This window comes from Gorilla gorilla, chromosome X, assembly GCF_029281585.2.
Source record: "Gorilla gorilla gorilla isolate KB3781 chromosome X, NHGRI_mGorGor1-v2.1_pri, whole genome shotgun sequence".
Lineage (NCBI taxonomy): Eukaryota > Metazoa > Chordata > Mammalia > Primates > Hominidae > Gorilla > Gorilla gorilla.
The window spans coordinates 64,568,446-64,587,293 of record NC_073247.2 but is presented as its reverse complement, the minus strand read 5'-3'; the positions used below and the strand labels follow the sequence as shown (position 1 = coordinate 64,587,293).

At 49.2% G+C, this 18,848-nt stretch overlaps 1 protein-coding gene across 2 annotated transcripts in view; it reads left to right on the top strand.

Moving 5' to 3' along the window:
• The window catches only part of FGD1 (FYVE, RhoGEF and PH domain containing 1), an 84,588-nt gene that overhangs the window by 58,827 nt on the left and 6,913 nt on the right, over positions 1-18,848 (top strand). For both annotated transcript variants that reach the window (XM_055376526.1, XM_004064223.4), the window contains 10 exons: positions 546-723; positions 849-1,290; positions 2,430-2,519; positions 3,374-3,522; positions 5,443-5,599; positions 5,706-5,844; positions 14,630-14,688; positions 14,831-14,977; positions 15,407-15,499; positions 15,664-15,743. In XM_055376526.1, coding sequence (XP_055232501.1) covers positions 546-723; positions 849-1,290; positions 2,430-2,519; positions 3,374-3,522; positions 5,443-5,599; positions 5,706-5,844; positions 14,630-14,688; positions 14,831-14,977; positions 15,407-15,499; positions 15,664-15,743 — 1,534 coding nt within the window. The remainder of the gene's footprint in view (positions 1-545; positions 724-848; positions 1,291-2,429; positions 2,520-3,373; positions 3,523-5,442; positions 5,600-5,705; positions 5,845-14,629; positions 14,689-14,830; positions 14,978-15,406; positions 15,500-15,663; positions 15,744-18,848) is intronic.

Here is an 18,848-nt window from a genome sequence, read left to right as displayed (position 1 = left end):
GAAAAGAGCAGAGAAGTGGCCCAGGGGAGGGGACAGAGGAGGGGAGAAGTTAGCCAGTGGCAGAGAAGAGGGTTTGTTAGAAGGATAGGGAGGCACCATGCTCCCGGGGCAGTGCTACCTACCTAGTGCACAGAGTGCTGTGGCCTGAGGCTAATGTGTGCATACTGTGATCTCACCTTAGCCCCTTTGTGTCTACCTCAGGCAAAGGTGCAGATTGGTGTTTGTGGAAGGGGTTGTGGCCTGGCCATGACAGCCAGCCACCTCCAAATCCAGCTTTTTTTTTTTTTTTTTTTTTTTTGAGACAGAATCTCACTCTGTCACCAGGCTGGAGTGCAGTGGCATGATCTTGGCTCACTGCAACCTCCGCCTCCTGAGTTCAAGCAATTATCCTGCCTCAGCCTCCCAAGTAGCTGGGACTACAGGCACGTGCCACCATGCCCAGCTAATTTTTGTATTTTTAGTAGAGATGGGGTTTCACCATGTTAGCCAAGCTCAAATCCAGCTCACTGATGTCTCCCTTCTCTCTTCCCCATTCGTCTCTCCAGTGCCCCCAAAGCCCAGCTACCTGCAGATGCCCCGGATGCCCCCCCCACTGGAGCCCATCCCCCCTCCACCATCACGCCCACTGCCTGCCGACCCCCGAGTGGCCAAGGGCCTGGCTCCCAGGGCAGAGGCCAGCCCCAGTTCTGCAGCAGTATCCTCACTGATTGAGAAGTTTGAAAGGTGAGTCTGGTCCCTAGGGCACCCTCTAGGAGAAAGGGGGAGCCTGGGACAGGAAGGGACAGTCAGGAGAGGCCTCTCAGTCAAGCTCATACCCTGCCTCCATGTGTGTCCACCACCCACCTCAGAGAGCCTGTGATTGTCGCCTCGGATAGACCAGCCCCTGGCCCCAGCCCAGGTCCCCCAGAGCCAGCCATGTTGCCACAGCCAACCTCGCAGCCACCAGTGCCCCAGCTCCCCGAGGGTGAGGCCTCCCGCTGCCTGTTTCTGCTGGCTCCTGGGCCCCGGGACGGTGAGAAGGTGCCCAACCGGGACAGCGGCATTGATAGCATCAGCTCGCCATCCAACAGCGAGGAGACCTGCTTCGTCAGTGATGACGGGCCCCCCAGCCACAGCCTCTGCCCTGGGCCCCCTGCCCTGGCTAGTGTGCCTGTTGCCTTGGCTGACCCCCACCGGCCTGGCTCCCAAGAGGTTGACAGTGACCTGGAGGAGGAGGACGACGAGGAGGAGGAGGAAGAGAAGGACAGAGAAATCCCAGTGCCCCTGATGGAGAGACAGGAGTCTGTGGAGGTACTGACCTGTGTTCACCGAGAGGCAGGTCCATGTGGAGAACCTGGGAGCGCCTTTTGTGCTTGATTCTTCCCCTAGCTCAGTATTTCTCGAAATAGGACCTTGTTTCCAAGCTCTGTGACACTGGGCAAGTCTTCTCCCTCTCCGCTTCCCTACCATAAGCCTCAGTTTCCTTATTTGTAATATGGAAAGTCTCTTACTTACATCCATAGAGACTTCTCAACAGCTGGAGGAGGGGCGCAAGAGCTAGAGCCCTGCAGGGGCCCGAGGCTGTGCAGATGAAGGCTCTTGGCAGCAGAGACGCCTTTCTGTGCCTGGGCAGCCTAACATTTCTTCAGAAGGCACCCTCGCACTTGAGTTAGATCTCGGCCAGAATACTTGCTCTGCTAGGACCAAGCTCAAGTGTAGGGGCCAAAGCCAGGGACTGCCGGCATGGCAGGTAGTCAACACATATATCTAAGGAATAGGAAACTAGGCCAACAGGCAATGAGTTTTATACGTTCTTATACTTTTGTGCTTTTCTCACACCCCAGGTACTCAGCAAGCCCTTGCTGATAGTGTACTGAGTGGGTGAATAAATGATTAATTAACATTTATATACCATTTAATCTGTAGTCTGATGTGTTTTATTTATATTAAATTATCTAATTGTCTCCATTACCAATGGACTTCAGTCCTATTATTATTTTGTTTTGGTTTTGTTTTTGTTTCTCACCAGCCTCTACATTAAATAGATTCTATTATTATCTGTATTTATGGATGAGGCGTCCTAAATACAGAGCTGTTAAAGAACTTACACAAGCTAGTGAATGGCAGAGCTTAGGATTTGAACCCAGGAAGTCTGACTTACCATCCCACATGCTTAACCACTACACTCTGCTGAGTGAATAGAGAGAGCGGGTGAATGAGTTGTTGAGTGAGGGAGTGCACGTCATCAGAATGGAGGGGTAGGCTTTATGGTAGACTGGGGACTCAGGGATGAAGCTGAAGGACTTACAGATCTAGAGATGGGGGTCAAGGTTATCTTAGGGTGGTATTAGGCTTAGAGTGGCATGGGAACTGTTTTAAGAATTCTGGGGGCTTGGGTGAGGGTTACGATAGAGGATGATGGATCAGGGGTTACTGTTTCTCCTTTCCAGTTGACTGTGCAGCAAAAGGTGTTTCACATTGCCAATGAGCTCCTGCAAACTGAGAAGGCCTACGTTTCCAGGCTCCATCTCCTGGATCAGGTGAGTGGCCCCGTGGGGGTACCAGGGCCCCAGGACCTTGTAGGTGCGTTTCAAGGAGGCAGTGATAGGGCCTGAGTTCAATCCCACCATTGTGGCCAGAATTTAGAGGCAGTAAGGCTCCTCTCTGACCTTGAAGTCAACTTGTCCCTGAAGCCAACTCTGATTATGCCCCAAGCTTGATCAGTGAGGGCTGATACCAACCCTCACTCCTAACGCTGGGCAGGTACACCAGCCCTGACTGCGACTCTGACACTAGTACTGACTTGGACCCAGATCCTGAATTTATCCCTAGCTGTGAACTTCATTCTAACCCTGGCCCTATTCCAGATCCCAAATCCACTAGAATCCCTGAGAATAGAGATTTTTATCTTTGTTCACTGCTCTATCTTACCCTCTATGACAGTGCCTCGCACACAGCAGACATTCAGAAATATTTATTAAATGAACAGATCTAATTCCAATTTTCTCTCTGACCCTGAATCTAATTCTAAGCCTGACCTTGATCCTGACTTCTAATTGTTCCAAAGCCTAACTCTTGGCAGCAGGGACCCCTTTCTGTGCCCAAGCAGCCTAACATTTCTTCAGAAGGCACCCTCACACTTGAGTTAGATCTCAGCCAGAATACTTGCTCTGCCAGGACCAAGCTCAAGTGTGGGGGCCAAAGCCAGGGACTGCTGGAATAACCTGAAATCCATCTCCCCAATATATAACCCTAACCCCATTCCCTGTCTCCTCAGTCTCAAGACCAATGCTGATCCCAAAGCTCCACAAGCGTCCCCACAAATACTGCCCTCACCCTTCATCAGCCAAGCCCCAGGCCCAGCTGGGCTGAGTGTTTCTGCCCTGCCCCACAGGTGTTCTGTGCCCGGCTGCTGGAAGAAGCTCGGAACCGCAGTTCCTTCCCGGCCGACGTTGTCCACGGCATCTTCTCTAACATCTGCTCCATCTATTGCTTCCACCAGCAGTTCCTGCTGCCTGAGCTAGAGAAGCGCATGGAGGAATGGTGAGGGGCCCTAGACCTAGACTACCCACTCCCCTGTCCACCTGCCTGCCGAGCCCAGACCCAGAGGTGTACACAAGACTTCATTTCTGCTTGCTCTTCCTCTTAGTGACTTTTGAAAAAGGAATCAGAGCCGGGCACGGTGGCTCACACCTGTAATCCCAGCACTTTGGGAAGCTGAGGCAGGTGAATCACCTGAGGTCAGGAGTTCGAGAACAGCCTGGCCAACATGGCGAAACCCTGCCTCTACTAAAAACATTAAAAATTATCCTGGCGTGATGGCACGTGCCTGTAGTCCCAGCTACTCGGGAGGCTGAGGCACAAGAATCGCTTGAACCCAGGAGGCGGAGGTGTGGTGACCCGAAATTGCACCATTGCACTCCAGCCCAGGTGATAGAGCTAGACTCTGTCTTAAAAAAAAAAAAAAAGAAAAAGAAAAAAGAATCAGGCCCAAGCTCTGCCTTCGAGGACCTCCCAGTCTGATGTGGAACACAGACCAGAACTCAGAAAATTGCAACAGAATAGCATAGCCTACAGGAGTATGAGGTTAGGAGCCAAACTGGCTGAGTTCAAATTCCAGCTGTGCCACTTGCTAGCTTTGAGCAAGTTTCTTAAGTTGCTATGCCTCAGTTTCCTCATCTATAAAATGGGGGGAAATAATAACGGCCTACCTTGTAGGGTTGTTTTAAGGATTAAATAACTTAATACATAAAAGAGCTTAGAACAATACCAGGTATAGGCCAGGCATGGTGGCTCACACCTGTAATCCCAGCACTCTGGGAGGCCGAGGCAGGCGGATCACCAGGTCAGGAGATCGAGACCATCCTGGCTAACACAGTAAAATCCCGTCTCTACTAAAAATACAAAAAATTAGCCGGGCATGGTGGCGGGCGCCTGTAGTCCCAGCTACTCGGGAGGCTGAAGCAGGAGAATGGTGTGAACCTGGGAGGTGGAGCTTGCAGTGAGCCGAGATCGTACCACTGCACTCCAGCCTGGGCAACAGAGCAAGACTCTCTCAAAAAAAAAAAAAAAACAGTACCAGATATATACAGTAAGTGCTCAATGGATGTAAGCTTTTGTTATTTTTACAGTGCTATGATAGAGCAGAGAATGGGAGGCTGTGGGAATCCAGACAAATGGACCAAGCCTAGCTTGGAGATTACAGAAGGATTCAGGGAGAAGGTGATGCCTAAGCTGAGTCCTGAGGTAGAAGGGCAAGGTTTACAGGCAGCCTCTCAGGCCTTCTTCCAATCCAGCCTTTAGAGTCCACACCATTTGCCAGAATGGTCTCTCTAAACAAGTCAGACCATGTCTCTCCCTGCTTAAAATCATGTTCACATTCCCCATACCTACAGATTCTCCACACCTACAGAGTCAAGTGTGTCCCCCTCACCAGACTGTGACCACAGAAAGCCAGGATGAAGCCTGGTTCCTATATCTCCCCACGAGTCTGTGAACCCTGAGGGCTGGGACCAGGTCTGGTTTGCTTTGCTCCTGCACCAGACTGATCAATGAGGAGTACAACCAGGCCTGGTCTCTTTGTCTCACCTACCAGATGGTGACCCTCTCAGGGCTCAAATGGGTGTGACTCATTTCTGTGTCCCCAGCATCACCCAGCACACAGTTGATAATCAGTATATGAAGTGGTCCTGGCAGTAAGGTCTCAGGGTGAGTACTTCAACCAGTACTCGGGCAGGGCAGAATTGAGGCAGGTGGCATCCCAGGCTGTGGTCTGAAGTCAAGCCGAGCCTCTTGGCCTCACTGGCCTGTAATGTAAGCAGCATTTCTGAAGGAGCAGACTAGCTGAGAAGTAGGTTTCTAGGACTGAGATGAAAGGTATCTGCCTGGGGCTGGAAACCTGTGGGGGAAGTTTCTGAGGGGCAAAGAGCAGCAGGACCACATCAGCCCCTAATTCCACCCCAGGGACCGCTATCCACGCATTGGAGACATCCTGCAGAAACTGGCCCCCTTCCTCAAGATGTATGGTGAGTATGTGAAGAACTTTGACCGGGCCGTGGAGCTGGTCAACACCTGGACAGAGCGCTCCACCCAGTTTAAAGTCATCATCCATGAGGTGCAGGTAAGTGGTCAAGCTGGAAGGAGCAGACTAGGGGAGGAGAGGTCTGCAGGGATTTGGTGGGGCATCTGCAGCCAGATCTGAGCCCCTCTGCTTCTGCCTGTCACAGAAGGAGGAAGCCTGTGGCAACCTGACATTGCAGCACCACATGCTGGAGCCTGTGCAGCGCATCCCCCGCTATGAGCTTCTTCTCAAGGACTATCTGTTAAAGCTGCCCCATGGCTCCCCGGACAGCAAGGATGCCCAAAGTGAGTGTGTGCACCCAGGCCCCTTCCTACTTCTCCACACTAATAGCTCTAGGCCAGACCTCTGAGGCAGGACCCCAAGACTTAATTCACAGGGTCGGCCTTCCATTGCCACATGATTGAGATCCCAGAGGAGGATCTCCAAACTGAAAGGCCCACATTGAGGTTCTGAAGTGAGACCCCAGGATGAGATCCTCCTTCTGAATGTTCTCTTTGGGTATTCAGGCAGGGACCTCCAAGTTGAGACCCCTGCCTGAATACCTGTAGAGAACATTCGGAAGGAGATCCCCAACCTGAACTTCCCAACTGGAACCCCAGAGTTTGAGTGGCATGCCCATTATGATCCCCTAAAGGAACTCATCCATTTCCTGGATCAAGACCCCAAGGCTGACCCCTAGACTCACCCCCAAATGAAGTTGTACCAAATGAGAAAGGAAACTGAGCCTGAAACCTCAGGGACTGAGCCACCAAGCTGAGAGGCCAGACTGACCCCTCAGGCCAAGCCCACATCAGAGAATCTCCACAGCTGAGCTCCCCAGAAAGAGCCCTGGCTCATCAGTTTTCCATCCTCCAGATTTAGAGCTTTCCTCCATGTCCGCCAGCCACTACCCAGAATGAACCTCCCAAAAGAACTTCCAAATTGAGCACCCTAGACTGGACCCCAAATTTTCCACCTCTCAAATTTGGATCTCTAGGCTGAGATACCTCCTCTCCAGACTGAATCCTTACACATTGAACCACTAGAAAAGTCTTCTATCCCGATTCCTCCAGTATCAACCTGAACCCCACACCCCAGATAGAGCTCCCCCCACCTACCCCACTTTCTCTTCCCCAGATTTTCATTCATTCATTCATTCATTCATTAGTTTAACAGCTACTTACTGAGCACCTCCATGTTTTTGTGCATTGTTCTAGGTACTGGGGATATAGAGGTGAACAAAACAGACAAGGTCCTTGATCTCAGGGAGCATATATTCTAGTCAGCAATGAGACACAGTAAACAAAAATAATAAACACACAGTAGAGGCCGGGCGCAGTGGCTCACGCCTGTAATCCCAGCACTTTGGGAGGCCAGACCAGGGGATCGCCTGAGGTCAGGAGTTTGAGACTAGCCTGGCCAACATGGTGAAACCCCGTCTCTACTAAAAATACAAACAGCTGGGCGTGGTGGCGGGCACCTGTAATCCCAGCTACTTGGGAGGCTGAGGCAGGAGAATTGCTTGAACCCAGGAGGTGGAGGTTTGCAGTGAGCCGAGATTGCATCACTACACTTCAGCCTGGGCAACAGAGCGAGACTCCTTCTCAAAAAAAAAAAAAAAGAGCTGGGCGTGGTGGTGGGTGCCTGTAATTCCAGCTACTCGGGATGCCGGGGCAGGAGAATCACTCGAACTCGGGAGGCAGAGGTTGCATTGAGCTGTGATTGAGCCACTGCACTCCAGCCTGGGTGACAGAGCGAGACTCCATCTCAAGAATAAATAAATAAGTAAATAAATACACAGTAGAATATTAGATAGGTGCTGAGTATAATTCAGAGAATTAGAAGAGGGTGGCATGACAGTGGCTGGAGAGCCTACTTGAGATTGGGTGGCCTGTCTGACTAGAAGACAGTGAGTCAAAACCTGAATAAAAAGAAGGTAGGCACATGCCTGTTGGGGTGGAGCATGTTCCAGGCAGAGGCCACAGCAAGTATAGGGTCCAAGGCAAGGGGAGATATTAGGGGAGGTGGGGTGCTGGACAGGTTGCATATCTCTGGATCAGGAAGAAGGTCAGTGTGAGCTGAACATGACAAATAAGAGTAGAATGATAGAAATGAGGTTGGAGAGAGGAGCAAAGACTGAAGGCCAAGATAAGGAGATGGATTTTATTCTGAGTATGGTGGGTAGCCATGGGAAGGTTTCAATCATGATTACTTGGGGAGCAAGAGAGAGAGCTGAGAGATCAGTTAGAAGGCTTTTGCAATAATCCAAGTGAGAAAAGTTGGCTTGGATGAGGACAGTAGCAGTAGAATCGGTGAGAAATGGTTGGATTCAGGATACATTCTTTTCAGAAGCAGCACTGAGAGGACTAGGGTGGAGTGGATGCTGGGCTTGGGAGAAAGAGTCAGGAATGACTTATAGGTTTTTGGCTGGTGGTGATGGTTCCTGAGATGATCTTAGGAGTCTGACTTTGGACATGTTCAAAGTGAGCTGCTAGTCAGGCAGTTAGATGAATCTAGAATTTCAGGGAGAGATTTGGATGTCATTGGCACATAGATAGTATTCCAAAGCCATAAGGCTGGCCAAGATCACCAAAGGGAGTGAGTGTAAAAGGAGGGGAAAGGGGGCCAAGGACAAAGCTCAGGGATGTGGAATCACCAAAGGAGACTTAGAAGGAGCAGCCCTAGGCTGGGCGCGGTGACTCACACCTGTAATCCCAGCACTTTTGGAGGCTGAGGCAGGTGGATCACAAAGTCAGGAGTTCGAGACCAGCCTGGCCAACATGGTGAAACCCTGTCTCTACTGAAAATACAAAAATTAGCCAGGTATGATGGTGCACGCCTGTAATTCCAGCTAGTCAGGAGGCTGAGGCAGTAGAACCACTTGAACCCAGGAGGCAGAAGTTGCAGTGAGCCGAGGTGGCGCCACTGCACTCCAGCCTGGGTGACAGAGCAAGACCCCATCTCAAAAAAAAAAAAAAAAGAAGGAGCAGCCCTAAAGGTAGGAAGAAAACCAAGAAAGTGTGGGGTCCTAAAAGCCATAAGAATGGGGGTCGAGGCCGGGCGTGGTGGCTCACGCCTGTAATCCTAGCAATTTGGGAGGCTGAGACGGGCAGATCACCTGAGGTCTGGAGTTTGAGACCAGCCTGGCCAAGATGATGAAACCCTATCTCTACTAAAAATACAAAAATTAGCCAGGCGTGGTGGCCGTGCCTGTAATCCCAGCTACCCTGGAGGCTGAGGCAGGAGAATCGCTGGAACCCGGGAGGCAGAGGCTGCAGTGAGCCAAGATCGTGCCACTGAACTCCAACCTGAGCCACGGAGTGAGACTCCATCTCAAAAAAAAAAAAAAAAAAGAATGGGAAGTGGACAGCTGTGTCCACTGCTGTGTCCGCTTCCCAAACTGAGCCTTCTCCACCCTGCCAGATGGGGCACTTTGCTACCAAGCCTGGACCCCTAGAAAGAACTAGGCCTCTAGAAAGTTTAATAGCTAAGCTCTACAAGCAGACATCTGCAGCATAAGTAAGTACCTCATTCCTCCTGCTGAAAAAGAGCCCTCACTGAGGTGCCAGCCTAAACTTCTAGAAAGGGCCTTCCAGACTGATTGTCTGGGATGGGCCCTATGGACTGACATCTCCAAACTGAACCTTCATACTAAGCCCATTCTGAGGCCCCAGTTATAGATCCCAACACTGGTTTCTCAAACTAAGATCCCCAGACTGGGCCTCTTCCCACCTGGAATACTCTTCCCACACTGAGCCCTGAGAGTGGGTTCCCAGTGAGAGCCTTCAGCTTGAGGTCCCCAAAAGAGCTGCCCAGTCTGATCTCCTTGGCCAGCATTCTATAGACAAGTATTGCCAAACTGAGCACCCTAGATTAATTCTCCTATTTCATATCCCTCAGACTGAAACTTTCAGCCTGAACTTAAAAGACTGACTCTCCAGGTCCATCCTACAGACTGAAGCCCCACTGAGCCCCAAGACTGGATTCCCTGAGTTCCCCAGAGGGAACCCTGAAATTCAGCAGCCCAGACTGAGCTCCAGACAGAGATTCCAGATTGTGTTCTCCCCAGCCCAAGTCCCCTAGACTGATGACCCTATTTTTCTTTTTTCTTTTTCTTTTTTTTTTTTTTGAGACAGAGTCTTGCTCCGTCACCCAGGCTGGAGTGCAGTGGTGCGATCTCGGCTCACGGCAACCTCCGCCTCCCTGGTTCTAGCGATTCTGCAGCCTCAGCCTCCCGAGTAGCTGGGATTACAGGCACCCACCACCGCGCCCGGCTAATTTTTGTGTTTATAGTACAGATGGGGTTTCACCATCTTGGCCAAACTGGTCTCGAACTCCTGACCTCGTGATCCACCTGCCTTGGCTTCCAAAAGTGCTGGGATTACAGGCATGAGCCACCATGCCCGGCCAACGACCCCTATTTTTCATTTACCAGATGGAGAGTCCCATGATGAGCTCCAGGACTAATGCCCTAGATTATTAGACTGTCCCCCAAATTAAGCCACACAGGCTAAGTGCCTAGTCCCATGTCCACATTGAGCTCCCAGGACTCAGTTCTGCAATTTTATTTTCACACTGGATCCCCAACGTAACATCCCCAGGTGAAAATTCTCCAAATAAGCTCCCTGCACTAGACCCAAAGTGAGCCGCCAGTGAAAGCAACCTAGAGTGGGCTCCAGATAGAGTCCATTTTCTCAACTGTATATCCTTGGGCAAGCTGCTCAGCCTCTCAGCCTAAGTTTTCTCACATGTAGAATGGGGATGATAATGATACCTACCTCATATGGTTGTTTTGAGAAGTAAATGCACTGGCTAATGCCCATCCCTCTAAAATTGGCCCCAGGTTGAGTTTAAGAAATTTATTTATTTTTTATTTATTTTTATTTTTATTTATTTATTTATTTTTTTGAGACGGAGTCTCACTCTGTCGCCCAGGCTGGACTGCAGTGGCACGATCTCCGCTCACTGCAACCTCCGCCTCCCAAGTTCAAGCGATTCTCCTGCTTCAGACTCCTAAGTAGCTGGGATTACAGGTGCCCACCACCACGCCTAGCTAAATTTTGTATTTTGGGTAGAGACAGTGTTTCACCGTGTTGGCCTGGATGGTCTCAATCTCTTGACCTCGTGATCCACCCGCCTCGGCCTCCCAAAGTCCTGGGATTACAGGCGTGCGCCACCGCACCCAGCCTATTTTTATTTTTATTTTTTTTTGAGACTGAGTCTCGCTCTTTCGCCAGGCTGGAGTGCAGTGGCACAATCTTGGCTCACTACTGTCTCCGCCTCCTGGGTTCAAGTGATTCCCCTGCCTCAGTCTCCCAAGTAGCTGGGACTACAGGCACACACCACCATGCCTGGCTAAGTTTTGTATTTTAGTAGAGGTGGGGTTTCACCATGTTGGCCAGCATGGTCTCGATCTCCTGACCTCATGATCTGCCCACCTCGGCCTCTCAAAGTGCCGGGATTACAGGCATGAGCCACCGCGCCCGGCCTTTTATTTTTTTTATTATTTTTATTTATTTATTTATTTATTTTTGTATTTTTTTTTTTTTAGTAGAGACGGGGTTTCACCATGTTAGCCAGGATGGTCTCAATCTCCTGACTTTTTGATCCACCCGCCTCGGCCTCCCAAAGTGCTGGGATTACAGGCGTGAGCCACCCCGCCTGGCCTATTTTTTTTTTTTTAAGTGAAAGCAAGTTTATTAAGAAAGTAAAGAAATAAAGAATGGCTACTCCATAGGCAGAGCAGCCTGAGTTGAAGAAATTGAGCTTCCTGTTTTGTATCAATCCCAACCCTATCTGAGGCCCCGGGATGAACCTCACAGCTTGAGCTTGGCCAACTGAGCTTCCTTAATGGAGCCTCCCAGATTGAGCTCCCCACATCAAGTCCAAAGATGAAACTTTGTCCCCAGAAACAACTTCCCGGTCTGGTTTTCTGAGCTGTTCAGAATGAGAATCTCTGAATGAGAGCCCGCCTGAGATATGTGCACTAAGATCCTCAGCCCAAGATCGTAAGCTGAGCTCCCAATTTTTTACACCTCAGACTAAATTCCCCAGGCTGAGCCTCACTGAATCATATGTCTGGTTCCCCAGACTGACTTGCCCACTTTCTACTTTCCAGACTGCACTCTGGAGCCTGGACCCTAGACCAATCTCCCCATACCAGGCCATCTGGAACTCCTGGCCTCAGTTGCCTACACTGGGCCCAAGACTAAACTCCAAACCAAGATCCTAGACTGCCAAGCCCAGACCAGGCCCCACTAACGCTTCCAAACCAAGCCCCTACATCAGGCCCCCCAGATTGCACTCCCTAGCCTGAACCCCTAAGTGAAATTCTAGACTGAAATCCCCACACTGAGCCCCCAGGTAGGGACTGTACACCCTGGATCCTTGGAAATGCCAGTCTGTACTCCACATGAGACATCTCCAGACAGAGCTCGTTGTAACAAAGCCTCCAGTCAGAGCCCATCAGCCTATACAGGCCTGAGCTTGTGTGCCCACAACTTGCCAGAGTCTTCTTCCTATCCCCTTCCCTGGGTGCCCCCTACCTCTACCACTCAGCCTGCCCCCTGCCTTGGGGTGGGGGAGATGTAGGATGTGTAGGAGAAAAGGCAGCTGGGAGATCATTCCCAGCTCTGATGCCAACTCTGCCACCCAGGTAGGCAACCTAGGGTGGCCACCTTCTCCCTGGGTCTTGGTTTCCTCATTGGATAAATGGGGCACAATCATCTATGTTACAGGGTTGTTGTGAGGGTTGAAGGAGCTAATTTATCCAAAGCATCTGCCTGGAGAGGGCAGTGGGACCTTGGCCCTGTCCTAGGGAGCTCGTAGTCTACTGAGGAATATGGATGCAGATGTATAAATACATGATGAGCACTGTGACTAGTGGGACAGAAGGGAGCAAAGGAGAATGTGAGAACCCAGACAGGGTCCTAACCCAGCCCGAGAACTCTGGGCAGGCTCACTGGAGGAAGTGAGCTGGATCCAGAAGACAGTGACAGTTGGCCAGATGAAGTAAGACGGGACATGTTTAGGGAGGTGTAGGAAGCTGGAGTGGTCAGCAGAAGCCACATCACCAAGGGCTTTGAGTCTTTTTTTTTTTTTTTTTTTTTTTTTGAGACGTAGTCTCGCTCTGTCACCCAGGCTGGAGTGCAGTGGCGCGATCTCGGCTCACTGCAACCTCCACCTCCAGGGTTCAAGTGATTCTCCTGCTTCAGCCTCCCGAGTAGCTGGGATTACAGGCACGTGCCACCACGCCTGGCGAATTTTTATAAATTTAGTAGAGATGGGGTTTTGCCATGTTGGCCAGGCTGGTCTTGAAGTCAGGTGATCTGCCCCCCTCGGCCTCCTAAAGTATTGGGATTACAGGCATGAACCACCACGCCCAGCCTCACCAAGGGCTTTGAATGTCAGGCTAAAGGGCTAGGTCTTTACCCTGCAGGCACAGGGGAGCCACTGACAGATTTGAGCAGAGGAGTGACAGTAAACTGTGTGAGAAAGCTCCTTCTGGCAGCTAGGATGGAATAAGGGTGGGAGATTGGAGCCCGGCCCCTGAAAGGCATGTGGATGCCTGAGCTGGGACAGGGGCCGTAGATCTCCGTGAGCACCAAAACTTGGTCATGAAGAGAGAGCCTCTTAGGAAAACATGACTTGGTTGGCCAGCCATATGGACCTCCTTCAGAAGCACCTCTGCTCCTCCAGCACAGGCTGATCTGAGTGGGGAGATCCAGCACATACAGAACGGGGCACACGAAGACTGTGGCCAGGCCTTAAGCATGGGTGGGATTTATTAGTGTGTGGAGATGTACAGGGACTCATTTCAGCTTTTTCTTTTTTTTTTTTTTTTTGATGATACCTGGTCACTATAGGAAATATGGAAATTACAGAAAAAGATGAAAGAAGTAGGAAAAAAATCACCTGTGATCTGAGCCCCCAGAGAATAAGCACAATGAACATTGTGACATAAATTCTTCCTGGTGTTTTTTAGACATGTATACTTATAAAAGTAAGATCATTCTATATAAACATGTTTGTATCCTTTTCTTAAAACACCCTGAGCATTTCCCAGATTATTGAAAGACCTACATGAGGATCATTTGTAAAGGTTGTTTAATGTTCCATTACATGAAGACACCATAATGTATTTAACTGAACCCCTACAGTTGGCCATTTTTTTTGGCAGGGAAGAGGTACAGGTGAAGTTGTGCTCCCCTACGGATGGACATTTTTATTTCCCACTTGGAACTGTTGTAAATACCAATATGACAAAAATGTGTTTGTGTATGGAATGTGTATTTTCCTAGAATAGATACCCAGAATCAGAATCATTGAGACAAAGAACAGGATCATCTCATTGTTTCTTTATATGGCTTTTTCTGATTATAAAAGTAATACATGTTCTTTGTCAAAAATATGGGAAATACAGAAAAACCTAAAGAAGACAATAAAAACCACCCACAGCCCCACCAACCAGAGACAACATGGGTATGCTTCCTTCTGGTTACATATGTAACTATTATTGTTATTATTAATGGTAATAATAATCTTGGCAAACTTGCATTTTTTTATTGGCTGCCAACTACTCCATCTATTGTGATTCTGGCATTGTGACATTGGACAACTTCTGATTTTAAATGATGTTGCTGTGGACATCTTTGAGGGTGGAGCTTTCTGAGATGGGAGGGTGTGATCAGGCCAGGAGGAGGTATTCAGGGAGGAAAGTAGCCCCGAGGCCGGGTGTGGTGGCTCACGCCTGTAATCCCAGCACTTTGGGAGGCTGAGGTGGGTGGATCACAAGGTCAGGAGTTCGAGACCAGCCTGGCCAACATAGTGAAGCCCCGTCTCTACTAAAAATACAAAAATTAGCCAGGCATGGTGGCACGTGCCTGTAGTCCCAGCTACTTGGGAGGCTGAGGCAGGAGAATCGCTTGAACCCGGGAGGCAGAGGTTGTGGTGAGCCGTGATCATGCCGCTGCACTCCAGCCTGGGCAACAGAGCGAGACTCCGTCTCAAAAAAAAAAAACAAAAAACAAAGCCCCGGAAAGGCTCCTCTCTGCTAGTCCCCCATCTGACCTCACCCCTCTATGCCTGTAGAGTCTCTGGAGCTGATCGCCACAGCAGCAGAGCACTCGAATGCTGCCATCCGCAAAATGGTGAGTGGCCCTTCTAGCCCCTGCCCTTCCTTGGCCACCCACCTGTGGTGTCTCCATCCTGGAGTGGGGGTGTCGTGACTTGTGGGCATCTGACAGGAGGCTGGCACCCCAACCATGCCTTTTGTTCCCTGTCTTTTGCCAGGAGCGAATGCATAAGCTGCTGAAGGTATATGAGCTGTTAGGGGGCGAGGAGGACATTGTCAGCCCCACCAAAGAGCTCATAAAAGAAGGCCACATCCTTAAGCTGTCAGCAAAGAATGGGACCACTCAAGACCGATACCTCATACTAGTAAGTGCCAGGCATGGAATTGTGGGTGGGTCATGCCCCTCCCAACACACACACACATAGTGACCTGGTACTCAAGACTATACCTCCTTTCATTCCTGAAAGAGGAAAAAAAGAAAAACAGACTATACCTCCTGCTAGCCATTCTCTCCTCTAGTAACGAATTGTATTTTCACTACCTAGCTAGGATTTTTTTTCTCCACTTTACAGATGAGGCAAATAAGCCTTGCAGAGAAGTGACTTGCCCGAGGTTCCCCACTAGGAAGTGTCTTCCATGCCTAGGCTCTTTCCTTGTGACCCCTGTGCCCAATTTGGGCTGTCTTTTCTCCATCTATTGCCTACAGTCCTTGGCAGTAAAGCTTCAGGGCAAGGAGCTGGGCCACATCCCCACTAGGCCCTCTGCACATACATCCCAAACTTTTTCCTTCCTAGTTCAACGACCGCCTCCTTTACTGCGTGCCCAGGCTGCGGCTCCTTGGCCAGAAGTTTAGCGTGCGGGCACGCATTGATGTAGATGGCATGGAGGTAAGCATCCAAGAGGTGGGAAATGGGAACTTGGAGTGGGGCATTGGTGTTGGGAGGAACAAAGATGCTGGCTTTGACCCCGAGTCTGTGTGTGTATGTGTGCAGAGGGCTAGGGCCCTGTGGAGTTCAGTGGCCTCACCATGCCCCTTTCTGCCTCCATTCAGCTAAAGGAGAGCTCCAACCTCAATCTGCCTCGAACCTTCCTGGTGTCAGGAAAGCAGCGCTCCCTCGAGCTCCAGGCCAGGTACTTATCCTTGCCTATGCCTTTCCTCCAGCGCCTACCTCCCTTTTCTTCAGATATGCTGAGGCATTCCAGGCCCAGAGATTGTTCCAGAGAAAGGATGGGCACCTTTCCCCAAAGATGCAGGCTTGCTCTTCAGCGGTGGGGGTGATCCCTAAGGGTTAGACACCATTTAGATTCAGGGTGAGTACTTCACGATATGGGGAAAGGTGGCACTCCTGCCAGGGAAACCTTTTGGAAAATGAATAAGCTCTCCCTAATTAAAGCAAGAATTTCTTCTGGTGGATTTTGTTAGAGGAGAGAGAAGAATGGGATGTGAAACCCAACATGAATAATACCACCACAAATAGTTTATTGTAGATTCAGAGATCTAAGAGAAATAACAATCAAATGCAGTACTTGGTCCATGACAGAAGCCTGGTTTGGGAAAAAGAGCCCTAAAAGACATTTGTGGGACAATAAGAGAAAATTTGGATGTAAAGTGAACATTAGATATTGAGAAATTATTGCTGTCTTAGGTGTGATAATGTTATGGTGGTTATGCAGGAGAATGGCCTTGTTTTACAGCAGTGCATGCTGAGGGCTTAGTGTCACAATGTCTGTTAATTACATTAAAATGGTTCAGCACCCAAAAAATACATATGTAACCATACATACACATTTGCACACATATACATACATACACATATACAGTCATGCACTGTATAATAACATTTTGGTCAATGACAGACCATATATACACAGTGGCCCCATAAGATTAAAGTATCATATTTTACTCTACCTTTTCTTTTTTTTTTTTTTTTTAAGACAGAGTCTCACTCTGTCACCCAGGAGTGCGGTGGCATGATCTCGGCTCACTGCAACCTCCACCTCCCAGGTTCAAGCAATTCTCCTGCCTCAGCCTCCTGAGTAAGTGGGATTATAGGTGCATGCCACCACGCCCATCTAATTTTTGTATTTTTAGTAGAGACAGGGTTTCACCATGTTGGCCAGGCTGGTTTCGAACTCCTGATCTCAAGTGATCTGCCCGCCTTGGCCTCCCAAAGTGCTGGGATTACAGGCGTGAGTCACTGCGCCTGCCTTTACTATACCTTTTCTAGGTTTAGATATGTTTACATACCCAAATAATTAGTGTGCTACAAATTAATACAATATTCAGTACAACTGTAACATGCTTTACAGGTTTGTAGCCTAAGAGCCATAGGCTGTACCTTATAGCCTAGGTGTGTCGTAGGCTAGACCATCTAGTGTACTAGTGTCAGTATGCTCTCTGATAGTCGCACAACAATGAAATGGTCTAACGACACCTTTCTCAGAACACATCCCCATGGTTAAGTGACGCGTGACTGTATGTACATATATATGAAATAAATATGGCAAAATATAAAAAAACTTTGCATCTCTATAGTAGGTATATAGATATGTATTGTACTTGTGCTATCCTGTTTACTTTTTTGTATGCTTGAAGTTTTTTATAATAAACATTTTAAAATAATAGCATGGGATGATGGCCAGCCATTTAACAGAGGGGCCTTTCATATCCATTCTCTACTTGGATGATTATAATCATAGCTCATATTTCCTCAAGACTTAGTTTTTTGCCAGGTGCTGTTTTAAGTTAACGTTAACTTAAAATTTTAAGTCTAAGTTGACTAGTCAAAAGCTTACAAGAGCCCTAGAGGCAGCTACTGTTACCATAAATCTACTTTACAAATGGGGAAACTTAGGTGTAGGACAGTTCTGCATGCAGGGCGCAGTGGCTCACGCCTGTAATCCCAGCACTTTGGGAGGCCAAGGTAGGAGGATCACTTGAGGCCAGGAGTTCGAGACCAGCCTGGGCAACATAACGAGACCTCGCCTCTTAAAAAAGAAAGAAGAAAGAAAGAAAAAGAATATTTATGTACTTGCCCAAGATCCCAGAGCAAGAAAGGAGCAGAGCTGAGATTGGAGCTCAGGTCATCCGGCCCTGGAGTCCACATTCCTAACCACTGTCTATGCTGCCTTCTGAGGGACCAGGTGAAAGGGTATCAGGGTCATGGTGAGGGCCAGAGGATGGATGCATGTCAGCAGATGGCCTGCTTCTGACAGGCTGTGAGAAAGTGAGAAATGACTGGCTGGGACTGCAGGGAGGTGGGAGAGAGAGATGAATGTGAGATAGAGGGTATCCTCCTGGGGGATGAAGTGAGTCTTGAAGCTTGGGGAGATTGAGAGCCTCATGGAGGCCTGCAGCAGGGAAAGTGAGAGCAAAGCAGATGCCCTGCACATCCAGGGGAGTGACAAGCCACGTGACAGGGACTCATCATCTGCAGAGAGGAAAGGGGCTGCAGTGGGACACTGGGCCCAGAAGGGGCAGCCAAGCAATGTAGGATTTCCTCCTAGTGGCAGCAGGAAGGCGTGGAGGGTTTGCTTTGCTTTGCAGTCACTTTTACTGCCCTTAAAAGAAAAAAGAAATTTAATGCAAATTTTCAAATATCCGGAAAAGTGTTAAGTACAACAAGCACCCAGATGCCCACAACTTAGACAGCTGCTTCTCAACTTTGGCAACCTTTGGAATCAGCTAGGGAGCTTTTAAAAAATACGGATGCCTGGGACCCACCTGCAGAGATTCTGATTTAATTGGCTTGGGGGATAGCCTGAACATGGAGAGCTCTAAAAGCCCCCCAGGTGATTTTATTTTACTTTTTAATTTTTATTTATTTATTTTTGAGATGGAGTCTCACTCTGTCGCCCAGGCCAGAGTGCAGTGGTGCCATCTCGGCTCACTGCAACCTCCACCTCCCGGGTTCAAGTGATTCTCCTGCCTTAGCCTCCTGAGTAGCTGGGACTACAGGTGCATGCCACCACGCCCGGCTAATTTTTGTATTTTTAGTAGAGACGGGGTTTCGCCATATTGGCCAGGCTGGTCTTGAACTCCTGACCTTGTGATCTGCCCGGCTCGGCCTCCCAAAGTGCTGGGATTACAGGCATGAGCCACCACGCCTGGTCCCTAGGTGATTTTAATGTGTGTATCAGGGTGTACAACCACTTATTTAAGAGTCAACAACTACTGACATTAAATGTCTTTTGCTGAACCATTTTAAAGTAAATTACAAATATCAGGACACTTCA